We start from the raw sequence: 23,410 nt of genomic DNA on the forward strand, positions 1-23,410 counted from the left end.
AATGGATTCAGTATTTTATTGCTCTAACCTTTAAACTCTTCATTTGCTAATGTAGGATTTTAGTTCAGAAATGTCAACGCTAAATATTATGATTGCTCATGTTTAACCTGAAATCGAGAATTGTATTTATTTCGCATGCTATTAAAATAATTGTTTTCTGAGATTGTTTTCTATTTTTAGCTATATGTACACTTCATTTGGAAAATATGACTTTTGAAATTGCTCTTATGTAAAGATTTTTTATTCCACAGTAAAGGTTGGAAATAGATAAGGCTATGATGTTTATTTGGTATCAATAATTGTGTCGTATTTCAGAAAAATTTCAAGCAACATGTGCGCGTGTTAAGAACATTTTGCACACTGCGCGCACACACACCTGATGGCGTTGAATACGCAGTTGTAATTTTCCTACGAAGATGGCGTCCTGTGAGAGAGATCTATAGTGCCTCAAAATATAGTATTTTCTTCTTCAATTTAGACATAATTGCGTTTGTTCATTGAAAGTATTGAGATGATTGTACTAAGACACATATATAATTGTGGAAAGTCAAAACATATCCTTGAGTACTTTGTGTAATCTTTTCTTGTCACTTTCTTCTGTTAAGTGGTTTTATGATTTTTCTTTTGATTTTCAGTGTTTCTCAGACAGAAATTGAAACATGAGTTAATTGGGCGGGGTGGGGTTGGGGGTAGATGTAGAACAAATTAGGACTGCACATTGTGCACAAAAATGAGTATATATTTTACCAAAACAAGAAGGTTTTCAAATATGAGGTTGGCCTTCAGATTTTTTTTTTTACAACTTTTACAAAATTGTTTTGAACTGCGAAAAAGCACTGCAGATTTATGAGTCACATTTATGAGTGTACATTTATAGAAGGTATGGAACGTGTATATTGCTCCTATCACACAAGGGATTGTATGTAATAAATATATTTGTTGTATCATCTGCTTGGATACTGTAATTTCATTGGTCTAGGATGGTCATGTGTCTGGACAATAAAAATACATGTCACATGACACACTGAGGGTAATATCGCATTGCGTGTGTGGAACCCTCCGGCATGCTAGCTTTTCGCAAATGAAACTGCAACGTCAAACGGTCAGTCTTAGGTCCGGAATGACATCGAAACCTTCAGTTATCAGTGATTTAATTTCTTTCTCCCAACGTAAGTTACAACCATATATCTTTTTGACTTACTGGCACGATGTAACAAAACTGCGGTTTACGAATATGAACATGTGACTGCAAATGCCTTGAATTACTTCACAAACTTGAATGGCGAATACCGTGTTCCTTGATAACACGTTTTTGAAGGACCAGGCTATTGTCCTGAATGACTTGAAACACTGACTGACTGATTAGGCGACTGACTGAGTCACCAAGTATAGAGCAGTCCAAACAATCTATCACCGTATGCTCACACTCGCCCCATTCAATGGCAAACATTTAGCCAGTTATTATTCAGATAATCCTTTGTGCGGCAGTTGCTCTGTACAATAGTTGGCTACATACATTGTCTTCGCCACTGAATAGGGACCCTGTCAATTTACAGTGACAGCATGAACTGAGACTTTGGGTCCAGCTCTAATCAGCAAAGCCTAATCTTTTTACAACCAGCAAATAATTTCATATAAATTTTTTGAGAGGAACTGTTTTCAGTGAGCGGAGTGGGGATGGGGGTATCGCAGTTCAATCCAAGACCGCACTTTCCCGCGGGGCTTTTGCGGCTTTGGCAGCTAGTCGTTTCATTTGTCCTTTGTTGATGTAACGTTTGACATCCATCTCTATGGGCACAGTTTCAAGTTTGTTGACTGTGACCTTGACAGTGTATGTACCGTAGTCCGTTATGGGCTCTTCTGGTAATTCCAAAGCATGGTCGGCAACAACTACACCCAACTGGCAGAAAAACAAACAAGAAGTGACATTTATCAGAAATTTGCATGAAAAGGTATGCAAGCTTAGAATTTAAAGAAATAAACCTTAAAATCAAGAAACCCTTCCCCATAACAATGGGTTGCATTTTAGTATGGAAGGTGTTTAAAGAATTTCTGAGCTCTTTACAAAATGTCATTAAGTTTTAGAATTTGTAGTGACATTAGGGATTAAGTCTCAAGTTTACCCACTTTCCATATTTATTGGAGAATATTTGTCAGTTCTGGCACTTAATATGATTCACTAAAACAAGAAATACAACAACTTTGATTACTTAAAATGCAAATTTGGCAAATTTTAAGGACAAATTAAGGCAAAACATAAGTATTAAAAGAATGTAACTCACATGTTTGTCGAATGCATGGATGACAGCCTCTTTAGGAAGCACGTCCCATATGGGAACGGAGCGAATCCTTAAGGTTAATCGGCTTTTCTTCAGATATTCTATCGTCTGCAAGTTAAGAAGAAATGCGTTGAACTATAAACCAAATTTGGCAAAAATGTTACAAAACTGGTGATCAGATGAGGGCGATATGTTTTGGATTGGTAGTGTGATGGGTGGATTGGGCACTGCCTGGGCGTGAACGACATAAATCCACGCAGATGGTAAAAGCAACAGTCGGTACATAATACTAATGAATTTGAAATCAAACAAAATAAAAGCACCTAAACTGCAAATTCCAAAATACAATTAACAGTGTGAAGTTATTTACTGGGGGAAGGGAACCGGACATTTTCCCCCAGATGTTAGCATGCTCCAAGAAAATCTGTTAATCCCAAATCTCAACTTGCTTCTGATAAATTGAATAAGAGTGATTAACAAATTTAAATATTCCAATACGATAAACTTTTTTTTACCTTCAGAGCAGTTGGCGTCAACAATTGACTGCCTTCCATTTCCCTTTCCTTGAAGAAGAAAAAACAAAACGAAAGCAGACAAGTCAAATCAAATAACAAAATTTGTTCAGTCGAAGGAACTGCATAGTAAAATTCAAGAGCCATTAAGAGAATTTCAAGATGCAATCAAGAAAACTCAAAGGTGGACTCTCAGATAAATATAGAAAAGGAAAATAATTTCTAAGGTAATAAGATGAATTTACAGTTGCACCGTGTAACACATCTCTTTTGTGAGGCTCTGAAAAGAACCGGGCAAACTGGATGTTTCAGACAATGGGCTCTAATGTTTGATAAAAAAAGAATTGTTTTTCTTATGTTTAGTACTCTTACCCACTTGAATCATTATCATAACTGACACAGACATTTAGATTCCATCCCCCCCCCCCCACCACTGCACTGACAAACATCATCACCTCGTGCCAGATAGTGTCCAGTTTTGATCACATTGAACAGCGCCCCCAGGCGTCATTATGTTACCATCTCGCCCCCATCCTCGCTTTTTGAAACCTCCAGCAGTCTGACTGCATTGGTAGTCACTCATTCAAAACTGGTGATGCCTTGCCTTTCCCTCCCCCTTCAGTTTTAGTTCTCTGTCAAATTTGGCTTTCAAGGCTGTTGAACTTTCAAACTGTGGTAGAAATCCTCCCAGACACACTTTTTCACACATCCACTGTTCTACTTGCCTGTTTCTCCAATGCAAACTCTTTGATGTTTTCCGGTGAGGCGTAGACGGCTACATTCTTGCCCAAGAGCCGGTTGCGAGCCATGCTCCTGTCTACAGCGACGATGTCTCCTCTTGAACCTATCCCTGGACACAAAAAAAACATTGACAAAATATTCTCATTATTTATTTTCCTCAGATGTCGATTTAGTCACACACAGAAACGTATAGTTAAGTTAGAACTTTGTTTATGGAAGTCACCAATTACAAGGTAAAGGGCTACAAGAACTTCAATAGAAAGCTTCCATATGTATCAAATTGACCAATCGCAGTAGAATCGCGTCAACGCAGCTTGTGAAATATTGTCCAATTACATGATCTACATATGGACGAGGAACGCGCAAAGTCTGAGACGAACAAACTTAATGTACAAAATTCCCCTTAGGGTTGTCTAAGGACCGTGGCTAACTCGCAAACGGCGATAGGTCAATTCACCAAAATCTGCCTATTTTTCTCCTTCAAAAGACATTGCTTCCAAACATTGCAACTTCAGGTCAGTGAAACCAAATGACAGTATCTACAGGTAAGACATGTATGGAGGCCAGCAAGTAAGAGCAAAAGCTTGTAACGGATGAACTTAATGCATCGATAAAATTTCAATAAGAAATGCAAGAGATATGGATGAAGGAGAGCTCCCATCTGCAATTTATTCTTTCTTTTTACATCAAAATATTTGAACAATATCCAAAACAAGTTTGGTGGTTTAATAAAGGTAAATATTACTCCTAATCACTTTTCATTTTGACTAGGAGCCTTTTAGAATAACCAAACATTTTTGTGGTTGAAAAATAAGAAATGGGACATCAAGCGCTATTGCATCCCAACTAAAGCATCGTCCCAACTATAGTTGAGAGAATCCCAACTATAGTTGGGATCATTCAAACTATGGTAGGGATTCCTCAATTATAGTTGGGACTGTTTTAACTGTACTTGGGGCCATTGCTATAGTTGGCCATTACAGCTCCAAAACAAAACACAATGTGTTCAGTTTCAATTTTCTTACTTGGAACATCTTCCGTCAGGATAACCTGTAGCTTTGGCTTTGGGTCATGCATTGAATCAGCTTCCAAGACGTAGACGTAGTGACTAGTTTTGACACGGTGGGGTTTGCCTCTGAGACTCGGTATTGGCGGTGGATAGCGTCGTCGCAACTTAACAGCATTCTGCAATCAAAATGTAACTAATCAATTTAATGAAAATTAAATTAAAATAAATTAAATTGTAATGCTAATATATGGAGAAAGGCAATTGTAGTTTAAGTGTCTTGCCCAAGGGCACACACACCATGTTCCCGGCAGGGTTCGAACCCACGCACCATCGTACATGAGTGAAACATCGTAACCACTGGAGCATGGCATTCTACAACCCTGACAATACTTCCTTGTGGTAACTAAAATCATTCTCAGGCTTGGCTTTTACGATGATGATTTTGGCCACAAATAACAACACACACATTGTAAGATTTAGATCTCAGACTACATGACTGGAATTCCCGCATCACTGAAATTTAAAATTGAAAAGAAATGCTTCAGCAGCAGCATAGACTATGCCTATACTGAAGGATTTTCTTCTTTTTTTGGGGGGGGGGTTTGCAGCAGCATAGACTATGCCTATTTTGAAGGATGTTCTTTTGGGGGGGGGGGGTTAACAGAAATAAAAATAAATTTGACATTTCCAACAGCATGCTTGGATTGTTTTTTTATGTTTTTAAGAATATCAAATATACTGGTTCCTTTTCAAAGAAAAAGTTCATTTTGCTACGATTAAAATGAATGATTTTTTTTGTGTTACCCTCTGTTGTTGACATCCCATGTAAGTGACAGGTACCGTCTTGCATAAACTTCTTAACAGTTGACAGCCGCTTGAAAATGCTGCTAACGCCATGGTTCTCTGGATAGATAGACACTGAGGGAAGAAATATCAATTTTGTAAGTATGACACTTTGTGCTTTCCAACAGTTGTTAATTCGTTCTCAAGCAATGACAACTGCGTCTGCAACAAACAAGATACAAAGTAATACGAACAGTTAAACGTTAATACATAAATGGTAAAGTCACAGTTCTCTAAAATACATTACAGGAAAACAGAAAGAAAAACATTCATTTACAACATATCACAATTTTTTTAATGATAACCAACATCATAGGTTAGCCCCGTGTTTCTCTCCTTATTAACTTTCAAAAATTCCCTTTGCCTACTCACTTCCTGCATTCATATCAACTTACTTTCTCCAAATTTCCCCTTAAAATTAAAGGATAACTAACTCTAGACATTTAGCGTGAGGAAAATTGATTCCCCCCTGCTTTTTAACCATGTCAATAGCTTCCATACTGAGTATGAGTATTTAGCATGAATCTCTGTGTGCGCCGTGCAGTGGCAATATATGCCAATCCAAACATGATACAAATTTAAATTGGATTGATTTGCACGCACCACGAAACAATCTTATCAACACTACTTTCTCTTTATATTCCAACGAAAAAAAATACAATCAGTTGATGATATACTCGTATATAACAAAAACATTACGTTGATACCACATACCTTTACAACTAAAGTGTGTTTTGAACAGTTTTGTTTTGTGCACAAAGTATGTAATACTAAATCGTGCTCATGGAGGCCGCCATGTTGAAATTATGTCCTCTTTCAGCATTTTTATATAAAAAGACTAAATATTTGTTATTTTATTACATATAAAACTTAATTTTTCCATTATAATATTATTGATGCTTTCTCTAAAAATACATTGATTAAAATTATTGGTATTAAATTTATTACACTATTTAATTACAACTTATTAATTTTTTAACTTTTTGTTAAGGCTGTAAAAGTAGGCGGGTCATCAAGGAGGTCAAGTAAATTGAAGTTGCAATTTTTGGCAGCAGCAGTGGCAGAGTTAAACTTTATAGTTAATTTGCAGGCTTTTATAATTATTTTCATGTAAAGTAACTCTGGTGACTCCCTAGAGAGGCTTTTCCTGACCATTCCAGATCTTATATTTGTGAAATTGCACGTTTAAAATGGTAAGAATTTCTGATATTTCTATCTGAGATTTTAAGTGTTAATTGTGCATTCAACTATTCATGCGATACTGGGAGATTTGGCAGATTTTTGAAGTAGATTTAGCAGAATTTTAAAATGGTATTACGGTCACTGTGCCACGTAAGACGGGTACCCACTAGGGGGACCCCCACCGTTTTGCGCATGCGGAACTCGGGGTACCAGAGTACCACCATGCGCATTTTTGATTCTCTGATCATTTTGAACACGTTCGTTGTGCCGTATTTTTCATCAAATTTCTTGGCAATGACAATGAGAGACCCAACACTCGCTTAAACTCACAGAAAGCCACACGTAAGTGATTAATCAATAGGGCAAAATTATACATTGTTATAATAATTGTTATAATAATTAATATATATCAAAATATAAAATGACATCGAATGTGGGAATGTTTCAAAATTACACCGGAACGTGGTGTTGTTTACAAACCATTCATCACATTCGATTGAGTTATTCACAATTTCAATAGAAAACTCATCAGTTAATATTGATTTTTTTCCCCCGTTTTCAGAGGTTTCGTTTTTGTGGAGGGCTGGACTGCCCAGATTGGGTGCTTGCAGAAATCAGCATCTTGTCCAAAATTGTGAGTGGATATGATTTCAAATTGGCTTGCTTTTGCTTTGTTCACAGGTGAATGGACTTGTTGAAGGACTTCAAGGGATAAACTGAACTATTTTAAGGAGAAAATAACACTATAAATTTCTAATTAAATGTGAAGTATTTCTCTGTCTCAATCACAGTCTTCGTTTAAGGTCTGACATTAAAACTGAGATGTCAACTTTTCGTCTGTAGTTTTTGGGTATAACTGTCGCTTTTTGGAATTCAGGACCACAAGAGTTGATTATTTATTTTGTTTATTCAATATTATGGTAAATTGTAATATTTGGCAATGACGGTTACTACAGTACTTGTTTCAGTCTAATATAATCCCAGTCAATGTTTTTTTACTGGTTTTGGTCTGCAGACATCTGTGAAGATGAAGTTACTGTGCGCCCAGGTCATAAAGGATCTGCTTGGAGACAGCATTGATGTGAGTTCCTGTCTCTTTTGAGTTACAAGGAAATGTTATATTCCTCTCTTTGTTCGGAGTTGCTGATGTGTTTATCATTTATGAATACATCATACGTTACCTTGAAACAACATTTTCTATTGTCAAGTTTTTCATTTTAAGCCAATGTAAAAACTGCTTGAAGTGAAAAATACTTTGTTTTTGACAGTGTAACTGCAAACACAACCATTTTTTGGTCTTACTTTCAAAATTGCCTTTCCACTTGAAATAGTAAAAACTCTCTGCTCACTCTTTCTTAGAATGTTTTATCAATACTAGAAATGATTTCATTTTTTTTCTTGATTTTTTTCAGTATGAGAAAGTGTATAAGCTTACAGCTGATGCAAAATATGGTAAGTTTGGGATTTGTTTTATATAATAAGTACTACTCTTGTAGATTGCGAAAAAAGGAGTTATTATCTGACAGAGTAGTGTTTAATTATTAAATTATTATTGGATGTGGCATTATTTTCACACACGTTTTATTTTTAACAGAAACCGGTGACGTGAAAGCCAGCATAGCAGCACTCAACTTTATCCTGTCCAGTGCATCTAAGTACAATGTGGACGGGGAATCTCTCTCCAATGAGTTGCAGCAACTTGGTCTTCCCAAGGGTGAGTTGAAAGTCTCCGGTCCCAGGACCTAAATGTCACAGCTGCTTAACAGAAATTGCTGGTTAGCAAACTTATGTGCTTAGCAAAAATCTACAGAGAACCAGTCACACACATTATCTTGTAACCTGTTTTTGCTTAGCAAATTCTTTTTGCGCTTGGCATACTTCTATGCTTGGCAGCCCCTGGTGACTGTGAAGTTAATCAGGATTTTGGCTGTTTTTGTCTTAGCAGAAAACATTTGCCATGCTAAGAAAATGTGTGCACTTAGCATCTCTGTGAAAATGGCCGCAGCAATTTTAACAGCACTGTAGACCCTTTTTTCAAAAATCCACCAGCCAGGAAATTTGTATTGAAGGTATATGCTGCACTGCATTATGGGACAGTTTATGCTGCACAAAACCTGTTGGTAGCACAAACTGTCCCAGAATCTACCGCAATGTAACTCTTACTGCACCGTTCCTATCTAGCTTAAAAGGGTACATGGGGGTTGTCTTTACCTCTGTGTAAAATTTATATCTTTATCAGAGCACTCGACGGCACTTTGTCGCTCCTACCAGGATAAGCTGGAGGCGTTACAACACAGATTCAAAGAGCAGAGCTTAAGAGGTAAGCAGTTGGCTTATAATTTTAGAAAAAAACAAAACAAGGAAAGTTGATCTTTGAAAATTTGAGGTCTTGTTGGTCACAATCTTAAAAATGAAAGACAAGTACAAAATTTTATGCAATGGATTCAGAATGGCTCTTTACTGGAAGTCTTTACATGCATCTGGTGCACACGTTGGGCTGAATTTAGTCCAAATGTTACGGGGTAGTCCTATACAATAGCACTGCCCGGCTTGCTTCACCAGTTAAAAACCAGGCTAAAAATTTCACAAGTGACAATAAGTCAGTCAGTCAGTGAGGACATAGAAGTCTATTTTGATAGTTTATCATTCTGTAGCTTTTAAACTGGAATGTTATCATTTCAAGAATATATTTGAATCCGGGACTTTTTGTTTTGAATGAGTAACGCCCAAACACAAGGCGAAGAACCACTCGTGTAAGCTACAAACTAAACAGAAGGAACAAGAACAAAAGAAATCATAGTGACAGGAGATATCTATTCAACTTTCTTATGAATTGTGAACGATTACCTATAGGTAGAAGGGAAACAGGTTTTGGTTAGGGAGTTACAGAAAGAGGGAAAACAAGACAAATATCTTGCATTACTATCCGCTGAACTGTAACAGTGAATGGATGTGATGAGTCTTTGAAAATGTTGAAGTAAATTCAAGTTCATCATTTCTGTCTACCAAGTATCGAAGCTTGACAGAGTGGAGTGGCGAGTGGACTATATTTTGGGCTCCAGCGAGTTGAGAGATGTGAACGAACCTAGCGTGCGTCTCAGGCTGCACATACGCAATCCTGATGACGGTACCGTCCAGCCGACCAGCTTCAACATGTCGGCCGACAAGTTCAGGATTTTCCTCAGTGGTAAGTAGTTTGAAAGTTTGTCTAAAAATGTTTAAACAAAAAAAATCTGAAATTGAATCTTTGAAGGGAGTATGGGCTCCGTGTGTGAACAGAGAGGGCGCTTTTTACCACTTGAGCTCTTGAGCCCTTGATAAATTTGGAGGAACGTTGGAATAAACTGATGACTCTCAATTTGAGGAAAGGGACCCCCATCTACTCTGTTTTCAACCTTGTGTGTGAGTCCGAGTATCGAGTTCCGAGTTTCTTGGGTGGAATGCCAGATCTAATAATCTGTTTGCCTTTTTTTTCCCGCAGAGCTGAAGCAGACTCAAAAGCTGATGGAAGGGATGGCAACTTGATGAACATACAAAGTACTGTACATGATATAAAGAAACGTGTCTTGTCAACTATTTTTACGATTCATCTTGAATAAGTATGAAAACCAGATGATGAAGTTACACAGTATACTGCTGGGACTGAATGAACAAGGTACACAATCAATATGAGCTCGTCAGATGCAATATGGTTACCTAGTTCGCTTAATTAGAATGCATTGACAACGCATTTTGACGGAGCAGATGTTTTTGTCGGTAAACGTTTTGAAAAAGTCCGATGTCTGACCGTAATGCCAATGGGACCTCAGACTCAAAAAAGGTTTTTAATATATTTTTTTATAACATCAAATGTTGAGGTCCATAAAACTTGTTGATTTGCTGATGAGTGCAAATGTTGAGAAATAGAAAATGCAATCACTTTGCATCTTTTAGAATCGTAGAACAAAATTTTTTTTAATTTCAGCTGTAAGAAACATTTGCAGTTTTCAATAGTATATAATTGATGAATTATAAGCACACATATAACTACAATAACACGAGTTAAAGCTAGCTTTTCCCCTGCTTTTGGAAAATTTATTGCTTTATGAATGGAAATTAAACAATATCATGAATAGTAAATGAACAAATTTTTTTTTTTTAAAGCATTAACTTTCTAACTTTGGTTACTGTTGTATAGTACAATGCTTTGTTCAACAAATTTACATTAAATTTAGTATCTTGCCCATATATACATGGCATTATGCAAGCCAATTTAACCACATCGGTATAATGGACTGTTACATTTATTTCTAACATGAGTTTTTAGTTACAAAACTCGGAGTGCTTGGAATGTCACACAGGGAAGACTGGCCGACTGACGACATGATTACGGTGTTCCTAATTAGGAACATTTCCCAATTGGGAATAGCCTTAAAACTTCAAGATGTTCCCATTAAAAAAAGCTACAAATGCTAACTCACGAGCAGTCTGTTTTAGATGGACGCAAGCGGGGATATTTGCTCAGCACTTTTGAGTTTGCTTTTTCTAAATTGCAAGACCCCCCCCAAAAAAAATAAATAAATAGGAACATTTGAAGTTTTGAGGCACTCCCTAAAACAACTCTTCAGACTTTTATTAATCTTTAAATTTTCTTTTAATCTCAATTTTTTCTTTTCCCCCCCAAACTTTTCCAACTAAATGAAAATGTAATACTATTAATCATAGTATTGTCAAACTTCTCACACAAACTGTTGACTATAAATGAATTTATATTTGGTCTGAACGATCGCTGCAGCTTATATGTTATTACACTAATTCTCATTTCCATTTGTATTTCCATCACCAAATTATAAGTAAAAATAAAAAGGAAAAAGAAAAAAATAATGGAATATATTTGTTTATATACTGACCTTTTATTAATAGTGTAATTACGTTATTTCAAAACTCCACTATTCAACTTATACTTTTCAAAATTAAATTAACTAAAGCAAAAATTTAAATTAACTAAAAGGAATCTGCTAAGCAAATTTCTTGTTAATGAGCACACTGTTCTGCATGTATGATCAAATACTGAATTATATAGAACGGCAGTGTAACATTTCAGCTAGCACTTTGTAGCATAGCATAACAATTACATGAAAATAAGTTAAAGGGAAAAAAATTAAAACGTAAATCCTCATAATTGTTTTTTTTTGTGGCAATAGCCAAAAACAGAACTAATTTCAGTCAAAATTTTCAGCCAATTCAAATTGTAAAGAAGAACATGGGCAATGAGTACCTCCAATGAAATGAATAAAAAAACATTTACTAACATTTAAAAAAAAAATTCAATCCACAAATGATGTGATGGCAAAGCCGATGGTGAAATATTGATCACGAATACAATCAGTTCACACACTGCGCTTGTATGGACTTAATACACACACACACACCTTTCGTAAACATGTGCAATTTACCTGCAATATGCAGAGCAAAGTTTGTGTGTTTAGAAGCTGTATTAAAGGTGGGTCCTGTGCTTGAGCTGTTCATGTACATGCTGTTCTTTACCGTACTCCCGCAGATTTCAGAAATATTGGTTATTGAGCGAATGACAATTTTTTTTTCTCTCGCGAGTTACCACATGGAAATGGAAATGAGTTATAATGAGATAACACTGTTCAAAGCTAACACTCATTGAATGAGTGATAACATTGTAATATACAGGAGAGTGAGATTTTTCACTCATGTAAGTCTCACTGGAATGATTCTAGGCAAAACTAAAAGTTGTCATATCCTGGCATGGGAAACTGCGCAGCAAAGTCCTCAACCTCCAGACGCAGTTTGGCGATCTTCTTCAGAAACTCCTTGTTGGTTTCCACGACCTCATAGTAGACTTTGTTGTTAGCACCTATTTGCAAAAAAATGAAAAAATACATTTGATTAATAGTCATGTCATTCTCATCAGTTTATATATTTGCTTAATGTGATCATTGGACACAAGTGGGGCACAATAAGCCGTAGCATTGTAACAGCTTTTGTAATAAAAAACCCATATTTTTAACGGCATAAATTGCTGTGCCCAACAAGTGCACTCAGCATATTCAATTTCTGTCTCAAATCATGTAGACTTAAGAATATCAAAGAAAAAGGAAAGCCACAAAGACAGTTTTGATAACAGATGCTTGGTAATTTCAGTTAGCAAATTTTTACAGATTGAGTACGCTTAACAATGGCATCTTATTGGAGCGTAAAGAACTAAAAAGTTAGTTTCTGGACGCAAATTGAAACTTGCTCCTTAAAAAAATATTTGAAAGTTGCATTTCTCCAAAAATTTACCAGAGATTTTCTTGGCTTCCTGCCCGATGGCGATGCTGCGATCGATGAAGTCTATCACTTGCAAGAAATCACCTTCCTTGAAGTTGCGAGAAGTCAGTGCAGGTGATCCTGATTAAAGAAAAAAATGAATAACATGTAATTGACAAAAAAAGGAAGAAAAAATTTATGACGAAAGGGCATAAAAATAGCAAATAGGGTAAACTCTTTTCACTTTTTAACTAAAATAATGAAAAGTGTGACAGTGCATTTATTTGTCCCTGTCCAGATGCCAGGAAATTCTCCAAAATGGGGTTTTCAGGAATTTCTCTGACAAAATATTCTTTGTTAATGCAACATTTAATATGGCAAAGTCATATTCTTCACAATAATAATTAGCTTCAGAGTCACAGGTACATAAGAATAATCCTTTGTTTCATGACACATGTATTACAATCAGGAAACATGTAAAAATCAAGAAAACAGAAATTCTGGTTTAATTTACTGCATACATCTTCAGTTGAAAAGCAGTATCCTTCGCCTTACTCCAGACCAAGGTTGTGTTCAACAACTTCAAGCACTGAAAACAAATATATGGATATCTTACCGAGTCGGAGGCCGCTTGGATGTAGAGCACTTTTGTCCCCAGGGCAAGTATTCTTGTTGACAGATATAGCACAGAGTTCTAGGATGTGTTCGGCCTGGGCACCGTCCACTCCCTTGGAGTGGAGATCCACCAGTACCAGATGATTCTCAGTCCCTCCTGCAGACACGAAAAATAGGAACACTCTTTTCTGTTTCTTTTTGAGGAATTCTTTGCTTGGTCATATCATTGAAATTACTAAAGATGTGACGTTTAAATGAAAACAAATTAGATATCCGTTTCCAAATTTTCCAAAATGTTTAAACGAAACTCAGACATGAAAAATAGGAATACACCTGTTAACCTGATACATGAGACACTCTTTTCTGTTTCTTTTTGAGGAATCCTTTGCTTGGTCATATCATTGAAATTACTAAAGATGTGACGTTTAAACGAAAACAATGTTTAAACGAAAACAAATTAGATATCCGTTTCCAAATTTTCCAAAACGTTTAAACGAAACCCGAAATATAAAAGAAAAGAACCTCAAGCTCCTGCTTACTGGTGCAGACGTCTTACCGCTCGACCACCGATCTTGCCGGCGGGTTCGAGTCTGACATAGCAGTGGGTACCGCAACCAAGCTCTTTATAAGATGGAATTTTCCTTGTTTTAAAGAGTTAAGTGATTATTTATACAAACCTGAGACAAGAGAGTATCCCTTGGCCAGAAGTGCCTGAGCCATGGTTTTCGCATTCAGGACAGTCTGACGTTGGTACTCCTTGAACGCAGGAGTCATTGTCTAAAGAAAAAAAATGAGACACAAAAACATCTTATGGTGTCTTCCAAATTTGTGAGGCATTCTAGCAAAATGAGACGGTACTGGGCACAGGCTGTAGTGGATAAAAACGCAAGAAACTACATTGATTTAATTTTTTTTATTTTCAGATTTATTCATATAATTATAAGGATGTCTGTTTGGGTCGAGTCGACCTCAGTTGCTCTAAGTACTACTTAGCTAAGCGAGACTGGAATGCCCATCTGAAACTACCTGGTATTACCTGTTTGAGAGCCACAGCTACTCCTCCAATGTTGTTATTATGAGGACCTCCTTGCAGCGCTGGGAAGACAGCATGGTTGATCCTCTTCTCGTAGTCATACATGATGTCTTTGCCAGTCTTCTTACTGACGCCCTTCTTACCGCGACGGAAAAAGATGAGGCCAGACCTACAAACAGATTTTTACATACATTGACTAGTGTTTGTTGGTTTTCTGCGATTGTAAATGTAAGTCATATCTGGAGAAATCCGAATCGCCTTCAAGTAACCCATAAATATATTACACTATACCCACGTTCATACTGGGTCCTGAGATGCTGCTTCTTATCATTTTAGAAATATCATCTCAAATCCTTCTTGTAGCATCATACCTATAGGACCAGTCTCATACTCGTTTAAGCAATATTTTTCCTCTAAAATTGTTGCTCTAACATCCAAGGCATTTTTGAAGGTAACCTTATTGAAACCTCAACTGAATTCTCAACTGTACAGGAACCGAATGGTACACTCTTTTGCAGACAAACTTTAAAACAGGCATGATGTACTATGTCCAGTCATAATGGCTGAGCTCTAGATTTTGAAGGATGTGGGAGGGGGAAGGGTTACCAATAAATAAAGGGTGTTTCTTGACTTAACGCACAAATATCTCGCCATGCCTACTTGTACCCTAGTGTTACATAAGCACTGCACTCTAAGATGACTGCTATGCATTAGGTCTGATGAAGTGTTGTGGAAATCAAAACTTTCCTTGGTGATGTTTTGAATTTTCAAGAAGCCTTGTTTACCTTGGCCCTCTGAGGGTCTTGTGCGTTGTGGTTGTCACGATGTCCGAGTGGTCAAACGGCGAAGGGAGAATTTTGGCAGCCACGAGACCGCTGATGTGTGCCATGTCCGACATCATGATTGCCTTGACTCCGTCGCAGATCTGCAAGTACAAAACGACAGCCGCATTGTGGATTACAACGAAAAAAAAATATTTTAAAAGACGATAACAAATATGTTTGGAGAAGGATTTGAACACTGTACCTGTACTTTACCAACCCAACTGAACTATCAAGACCCGTGTTGATGGTCTTCCAATCTGTCGTTTTTCTTTGTTCAAAGGGTGTTAGTCAGAAGCCAAAATTCAACATGAATGTCATTAACCCAGTCAGTGCCCAACGTTGTCTTTAACCTGACACTTACATGTATACTGTTCAATTTTAATTTGTATTTGACATGCAATGAGCTAACAATTTTTATTTTGTTTTATCATTTCATTTCCCCTTAGTTTGCACATCTATCGTGAAATACACTGCACATTTCCTTTATAAAATATGCATAAATTGGGCAAAAATGACACCTGTGTGTATATTTAGCTGCGCCAATATGTTTATATCATGCTTAGGGCTAACAGATGCATGTTAATAGAGGAAACTGAATAAAAAAAACCAAAAACCAAAAAACAAACACTGAGGATATCCTGTTTTGACTGACCTCTCTAAATCTCTTGTAGTCTAGCCTGCGAGGGTATGCGCTGTATCCAGAGATGATGAGCCGAGGGCGGAACAAGCGACTGGTCTCCTCCAACTTGTCATAGTCTACCAGACCAGTCTTGATCTGTAAAAAGACCACAGAAAATCAAATCAGTGTATGTTAAAGTATCACCTATCATTTCAAAATCAAATTCACTAATCAACCACTGTTTTAATAGTGAGGTATATCAAAGACTGCTACCTGGAGCTTTTCTAACCATCCCAAAACTTAAAGATACGCTTGAAAGACCGCAAATATATTAACAAGAAAAGAGGAAGGTTGCTTACATCCAGTCGATACGGCATGGACTCAAAGAAGATGGAAGTGGCTGAAATTCTGGTGGTGTCTGTCATGAAGCCGTGAGTTAAACTGCAAGACAGAAGGAAAAGGAAAGACATGTTTAAGAGAGATTGTATTTGCAACACTGACTAAGAAAGGCACTGATACTTCTACTCAATTTTTTTTTATTAAGAGCACACTTTCAGTGGTCACCAGCCACGAAGCAGTAACACCTGTCATAGGCTGACGCTTTTGAGTTGGGAAGAACCAAAAACTGTCTGGAATGAATCAGGTCGAGCCACATACAATTTGGTTTCAGAAAGGCAAAATTAATGCATTGGTTTTTCATTTAAAAGAGCCATATCTGAAATCAAGTTGCTCTGGTTTATTTGTTCTGAGTGACTTCAACAGTTCATTTTTTGACATCTTGCAGGCCTAGCCACTCCTTACTTTATAGGCATGCAACTGGGAATTTAGAATAAAAAAACGAGGAAACTCCAAACCACACAAGACTTTGTACATTTTTTTTTTAATTTGTAATGGCATTCATGAGTAGCAAAAAAGGAGGAAATCAGCGGATTCGAGGAAAAGTTCCATGCCTGACTATTTTAGACATCAAACTTCATTCAAACTTTAGAGTATTTCAATAGGACACAACTCTTAAACGTCAGTCTGAAACAGGTGTTAGTCTAAAATCTTGAGACTTACTGTCCGCCATGTGGTAGGTCCAGCCCCATGATGCGATCGTGGGGGGCCAGCAGCCCCGTATACACTGCCAAGTTTGCTGGCGATCCAGAATACGGCTGAACGTTGACTCCCCATTTCTCCGGGTCCAAATCAAAGGCTTCCAAGGCACGTTTCTGGCACAGCCGCTCAACTTTATCAATGACTTCTGTTCCTCCGTAATATCTAGAACAAAAGAAAACGCAATTAAGTGTTAATATCAAGTCAACGAACAGATGTTAAAAAAAGAGGGGAATAAAAACCATATGGTTCAGTGGTTTCAATAAATGCAACATGCCTTCCAGGGCAACATATGTTACACAGACACTTGACATATTAGTTGCCTTATCTACTTTAATGAAAAATATCATCTTAATTGTGATTTTAGGTAAAACAATTTACACTCAAACTCGATGCACATATTGATATCTGTATCAATGGAAAAGCGCCAAAGACTTTAAAGAATTATAGCATTTTCCTTCCCTGTTTGGGGGATATTTTGTGTGTATCTGATGTTTTCTATGTTTCCATTTGCCTGCACATTGAAAACTACACTCTTCATGTATTTTTCCCCCTCAAACGACATCTGTTGTGTATTTTCAAATGATCAGTTCTCGTGTGGGCGACAATGTATTGTAATACATATAGATACATACAAATATTTGTGTGGGTACAATTTTGCATTGACAGACAGGATTTACATACATTGCATGACCGGATGCATCTGTTAAACACTGTACCAAATAAGGTATAGCACACTTCATGCATGCACTGAATACTGCTATAGATCCTGCAGTGGTCCAATAAGTGAAGCAGCCTGTTCAATTGTAGTAATGCTTAGTCCACTACAAAATGTGAATCTTATTTTGAACAGGAGCACTGTCTTATATTAACCACAGGAGAGGGCAAAAATTGTTTTAAAAAAATTGTGAAATCACAAGTTTCATTACTGGCCAGTTGTTATCAATGTCAAATATTGTGCAAAATACTGAAAAAATATTTTACGCTCTCTGCCTTGTAAACTTTTATGTGATCCATATTTCCGCTTCAAGCACAACCGGCAATATCCCATTATTATTGACCCAGATGATAACTTTATTGATTTTGCACAAAATTAGCACAACATACATATGTCTGATCAATTTAGGATGTGCAGCAAAGCACAACAATACATTAAAACAAAACGGACATAAAAAAGCTCGCTATCATACAGGGCGAGGGGAAAAAAACTGAGCCCAAACCCCCAAAAAGTATATTTCATATTTAACAAAAATAATGACTGGCAAAAGCCAATTCCAGAAACAACTTGATGAAAACATCACTTAAATTGCTCAATCCATTCAAAGATTATCACCATTTAAAACCCAATGACCCGAAAACCTGTTTTGTCAAAAAAAACCCCAATTTATTATGTGTTCTGACTGTTTGAACCAGTGGCGCAAGGGGGGGGGGGGGCCAAGAGGTTGTCAATTTTTTTTTCTAGTCCCATGATTTGACCTAGGTGATATGTATGTGGCCTATTTTCCAGTAGTATTATAGGAGTGAAGTGGCACCACCAACGTCAAAATACATGTAGTCTACCCTCCCCCTAAAACACCAATTTTTTGGAGGCCCCCCCCCCCCTCCAAGACAAATACTGGGTGCGCCACTGGTTTGAACTGTCATTACTAGCACATCATCGTAAAAGTTGGTACCTTGATCCTGTCTTAACTTTTTCTTTCAAATGGGGCTTGCGGTCGCTGCCAAAGTTAATTGAGTGTGATGGGGAGTAATAAATAACCGTCTGATAATTTCTACATAAACCCCTGGTGCAGGGGGTTTCGCATAGAAATTTTATGAGACCGACTTTTACGACAATGTGTTAGTAATGGCAAGAGTATGGGTGAAGACCATTAAATAAACTGCGCTAGTCCCCAATGATAAATGCACCCACTTCAGAAATTCAGGAAAAATACTCACAACTCTCCTAAGTGTTCGAGACACACATCAAATTAAAGCTTATTTCATTTCATCATCTTTCATTTTCTTTTCAATTTTCGGGGGGGGGGGGGGGTTCAATTGATGAATTCAGGAGAAATTTCCTTTCGAAGATGATCACCCCTTACTAGTCCTGATGCCCATCGCCATTTTGAAAAACGATGCCAACACCCTATTGCAAAATAAAGTGCTTTTAGGGCCCCAAATTCATCCAAATTGTACAGAACTGCAAGCTCACAGTCCTGTGCACGGCTTCAACCCTTATTTTCTACGGCCCTTAATTTCATGCCCCATTAATATGCTCAAATACTGAAGATTTTGAGGGCATGCCAATCATGATTTGGCCGGCATAGGCAATTTTGGGCCTATTTACTGGTCTGCAACCGGATATGGCCAAGCCTGCGTGCAGCCAAATTTATAATTGCATCCCTACATTTTCTCGGGCAAATAAGACCCATTTGTCGACCATAATTTTATCAATTCTGGCCCCCCCCCCCCCCCCCCCCCCGCCCCTCCAAAAAATTATGTCACAATTTAGTATCATCCGATCGCATGTCAAAGTCTGGTATCACATGACCGAGATTAAATGCTGTCTGGGGCCTGGGCTGATAAAACAAAGAATGAGGGGCCAGTTTATTTTAGGGTAGATTTATATCTTTTTCCTATTCAAACAAACCCTATTTAGTCAAGGTCAATGACAATAGTGTTGAGCTTCAAATTTTAGCCTACTCTAAAAAAAAAAAAAAAAAAAAGGATAAAAACGTGGTTGAGCACTTTAAAAAGTCCATCAGTGCTCCGTCAGGTGTAAGTTATAAACAGAACAGAAATAGTTCTCTTCCCAAAAGTAATTCCATCTGAAAGCGTTACTGAAAAAATTCTGACTACAATATTTCAATGGCTACCTATTATGACAATGTGTGAAAAAAACTAGTTAGTCTCTTTTTTAAACTGGCTTTTACTTACGAAAAGTCACCAGGTAACTTTTTTAAATGGTGAATAGTACTGCAGAAATAGGAAGAGTTAGATTGAAGTTGAAACACTGTTTTTTTTCAACAAAGCGATGGTTTACTTTGTCTTCCTTCACACTACAAGACATAATGTCCTCATCCAGAATAACTAATGAGAGCACTTCTCGTTACTGCGAGTCTGATTCAGCAAGTAACTAGATATTATGTAAGAAGCAATATATTATATAAACCAACTTTATTTTCTTAAATAACAAGTACTCACAACTTAATATTTTGTTGTAAAATTTACACCTTTCACTACATTCAAATTCCTTTAAGTAAGTACATTTTACCACCTATGGCAAGACAATGGGTTGATGACATCCCTTCCAGAAAAACTTAAGCTGTATTATTTTTGGCCCTGATTTTAATGCAATAAATATATGGGGTGATGTTTATAGTAAAGGGTTCAAGATCAATTGAGAACTGATAAAAAAAGCTTAACCTTGGCACCAGCCAGGAGCAAAGTACATTTTGGGGTCTTGGGACATTTGGACCTTATTTGATGGAAAAGTACCAGTGTTTTGCCAGGTTTCCATGGAAAACTACCAGACTTTTCCATCCGCATGTTCCCAGGGTCTCCGAGTCGACCTTTAGCCCAAATCAATTTCCATCGGCCCCTTGAACATATGTTGTGTCCTGACTGCAGTTTGACCAATCAGGTTCCTTGCAAGGAACATTAGCATAAAAAGTGCAGGTGGTTTTGTATGCTGCTGTTTCATGACTACTTATTTTTGGCAATGGCAAAAATGACTTTATCGGTGGATCATAAATATAATAAACAAGTGAGATTGAACTTTGGGTAATTTGGAGAGTAATTTTGAAGGGAATGGCAAAATCCTCTTCCCAGAATATCAACTTTTTTTCTCTGAAATTTAAGAGATACAACTGCCTCAACACCCATTCTTGAAATTGTGCTTCCACTTAATGTGAAATTAACAGATATGAATAACTGCACAAAAATTCATGTACATTTATGATGAAGTCCCTAAACCTTGAAAAAACTTAAAAGCTGATTTATAAACTTTTAAATATGTTCCACAAAATAGCACATTGGCAACAAATATCCTGCTGTGATAATATTTATCCAAGATATCAGTCAATATTTTACAAGGACTTAAGTCCAATTGATAAAGGTCGAGTGGAATGACTCTAGTAGCATTTGGGGTGGGTATAAAATCAATGTCAATATTTTCATCTTACTAAACCATATGTGGCTTCAAAACAAAGCTAGACGAGTCTCAATGGAAGCTATATGTGCAAAACAATTGTTTTATTCAGGTAAAAAATATCACCTGATGCCAGGCTTCTCGATGTAAAACCTCTGATTCTGAGCTCAAAACTGTTGTAACTCACCTGTTTCCAGGCAGGCCCTCGGAATACTTGTTGTGGAGGCATGAGCTGAGCACATTGAGCGAAGCCTGGGGGCAGAAGTTCTGAGCCACAAAAAAAAAAGATAACAAAAAGTCTATTTCAATGTGTGTGTATTGAGACAAACTTTTCACCAGTTAAATGCAAATAGTAGACTCTTTAAAAATGTTGATTCCTTCAAATGTTAGTCCAAATTCATTTAAGTGTTTTTTTTTCTTCACTGAAATGCACCCATATATTCACTGCAACAACACTTCAGCTTTTGGAACGGTTCCAATGAGAGTATGTCAACAGTTTTCGACATATGGCCCTGGTGAGGGGGGGGGGGGGGAAGGTGTACATGTGCAGTTGCACTTGATGGCCCTGGGGGAGGTGTATATGTGCAGCTGCACTTGATACTGACAAAGCTATATTACACATGACAGAATATAGATTGACCTGCTTTAGAGCTGCAATGGGCTATTCAAACAGGTATAAATAAACAACACGAGAAACAAAGGCTGCAAGCATTCTGATAAGAACACAGACGGTCAAGGAATCCAGGGTACAATATCCTGAGCTAGTAGGGGTAGACAATGGGAAACAATGTGCGGAAGTTCATTTCAGGAGATAACTATTTAAGTTCACATTTTGTCCATCAGAAAAAAAGTAGATTCAGATTGACCATGACCTTCCACTTTTCCAATTTATGTTAAATTTCTGCATGTTAATGTTTGTAAATTATGTAAATGTAAAATTAACTTTCAAATAATCTTTAATTTCATTAACTGAAAATGAACCAAAACATTATCTTTAGGGAGACTCTTGTTAACTTGCTCATAACAAAAAAGCCATATTGGGCTCTAAAAGTTCCCTCAGCTCTTTTTTTACGAATCCCTTCGGGCTCACCTCTGAGGCAATGAGTTCAAGACCTCGAACTTGTCGTTGCTTCTCCTCCCTGATCAGTGAGAGAATCTCAGGGTCTACCTCTGAGAGTATTTCCTGTCCCGTCCAGTCTGGTACTTGCTGACTCTGCAAAGTCGCCTGTTGGCCATATGTGGCTCGGGATACCTAGGATGTTAAAAGAAAGACTCATATTTCAACAGTACTGACTACTGTTCTCACTCATTGACAGCGGCATTGAGTCTGTAACCCGGAGGGAGTCAAGTAAGTGTAACATCTTTTCCACAGAATGGGGCAATCAATGACGGGCAAGAATTTAAACACTCATTTCATTGGTTGAAACAAAAATAGGAATTGGAAACACAAACCAAAACCAAGTGTGCCTGGCCATCCAAATTTTCAGATGGTCAAATGAAAATGATGTGTTTATAAACCTGACCCAAATTCAAAGACCTAGGCCACTATTTTGCTATTTAATATTAGGCCTAAGGCCTATTTAGTATTTTGATAATTATAATTGATAGGCCTAGGCCCTAGGCCTTTTTTTTTTTTTTTAGAAATTTGAACTGATTAGCACATGTCGTGTAATTAATACCAGCCAAGGTTGATTTTTTGTTCACAAAAAACAATTCATTAAATTAACAACATGCATTTTGGAATGCTCAATAATCTCATCAGGTGTTGAATCGCAAACTCATTAACTCAACAGCAAAAACTGTCAGTCATTTTCACTGTGTGTCAGTGACGGAGGAATATAAATCAAATGCCTGGTGCCAGCACAGTTAACACAGTAACACGGCGGGCAAATTTCCAAAACGAACTCACATTTTGTATGGCAGGCCTTAGTGAAAGAAGCCGACTCAGTGAACGGGAAGCCATCCCTCAAGACTTTACACTTTCCGAATGTCGACAGCCACCGGCACTTAATTCAATAATTGTCAAGTGAAGTTAAACTTAAATAATGTTCGACCACCACAACAAATTGTTACATCATCCAACGAACACCGGTAAAGATTCCTCTTGCGGGTTTTCTTCAAATATAATTCAAGTCAACATCATCCAAGGGAAAAACGACAAACTCCGACCCTCAAGTCCACAAAAAAGTCCAAGAACTCCGTTCGCTCACTGACTCAGTAACTGGCTAGCTAGCTGTCAATATAATATGCAATCGGTGGGCACTG

The 23,410-nt window shown here is 37.3% G+C and overlaps 3 protein-coding genes across 4 annotated transcripts; 1 reads left to right on the plus strand and 2 right to left on the minus strand.

The window, feature by feature from the left end:
* Positions 1-13: 13 nt before the first annotated feature.
* On the minus strand, positions 14-6,204 carry LOC119744931 (39S ribosomal protein L9, mitochondrial-like). Of its 2 annotated transcripts, none has more exons than XM_038221145.1 (7): positions 6,099-6,204; positions 5,346-5,444; positions 4,558-4,717; positions 3,517-3,641; positions 2,795-2,842; positions 2,283-2,387; positions 14-1,900 (listed from the first exon to the last, which is right to left on the minus strand). In XM_038221145.1, exons 2-7 carry the CDS (start codon positions 5,436-5,438, stop codon positions 1,694-1,696), a joined length of 738 nt encoding a protein of 245 aa, XP_038077073.1. In that variant the 5' UTR covers positions 5,439-5,444; positions 6,099-6,204; the 3' UTR covers positions 14-1,693. The 2 variants fall into 2 exon arrangements, with proteins under 2 accessions (XP_038077073.1, XP_038077072.1); XM_038221144.1 differs by having other exon boundaries at positions 5,346-5,459.
* Positions 6,205-6,382: 178 nt separating this feature from the next.
* LOC119718783 (COMM domain-containing protein 4-like) lies at positions 6,383-11,032 on the plus strand. Its single transcript, XM_038188203.1, has 8 exons — positions 6,383-6,577; positions 7,129-7,200; positions 7,582-7,647; positions 7,979-8,018; positions 8,161-8,280; positions 8,806-8,886; positions 9,577-9,753; positions 10,048-11,032. The coding sequence occupies exons 1-8, from the start codon at positions 6,575-6,577 to the stop codon at positions 10,089-10,091; spliced, it is 603 nt and encodes a 200-aa protein (XP_038044131.1). The 5' UTR covers positions 6,383-6,574; the 3' UTR covers positions 10,092-11,032.
* Positions 11,033-11,867: 835 nt separating this feature from the next.
* On the minus strand, positions 11,868-23,108 carry LOC119718781 (serine hydroxymethyltransferase, mitochondrial-like). Its single transcript, XM_038188201.1, has 12 exons — positions 23,055-23,108; positions 22,236-22,397; positions 21,333-21,412; positions 16,978-17,178; positions 16,278-16,359; positions 15,952-16,074; positions 15,261-15,400; positions 14,479-14,644; positions 14,120-14,219; positions 13,444-13,599; positions 12,861-12,968; positions 11,868-12,432 (listed from the first exon to the last, which is right to left on the minus strand). The coding sequence occupies exons 1-12, from the start codon at positions 23,106-23,108 to the stop codon at positions 12,302-12,304; spliced, it is 1,503 nt and encodes a 500-aa protein (XP_038044129.1). The 3' UTR covers positions 11,868-12,301.
* Positions 23,109-23,410: the final 302 nt, after the last annotated feature.

Source organism: Patiria miniata, unplaced genomic scaffold (assembly GCF_015706575.1).
Source record: "Patiria miniata isolate m_02_andy unplaced genomic scaffold, ASM1570657v1 HiC_scaffold_7, whole genome shotgun sequence".
Lineage (NCBI taxonomy): Eukaryota > Metazoa > Echinodermata > Asteroidea > Valvatida > Asterinidae > Patiria > Patiria miniata.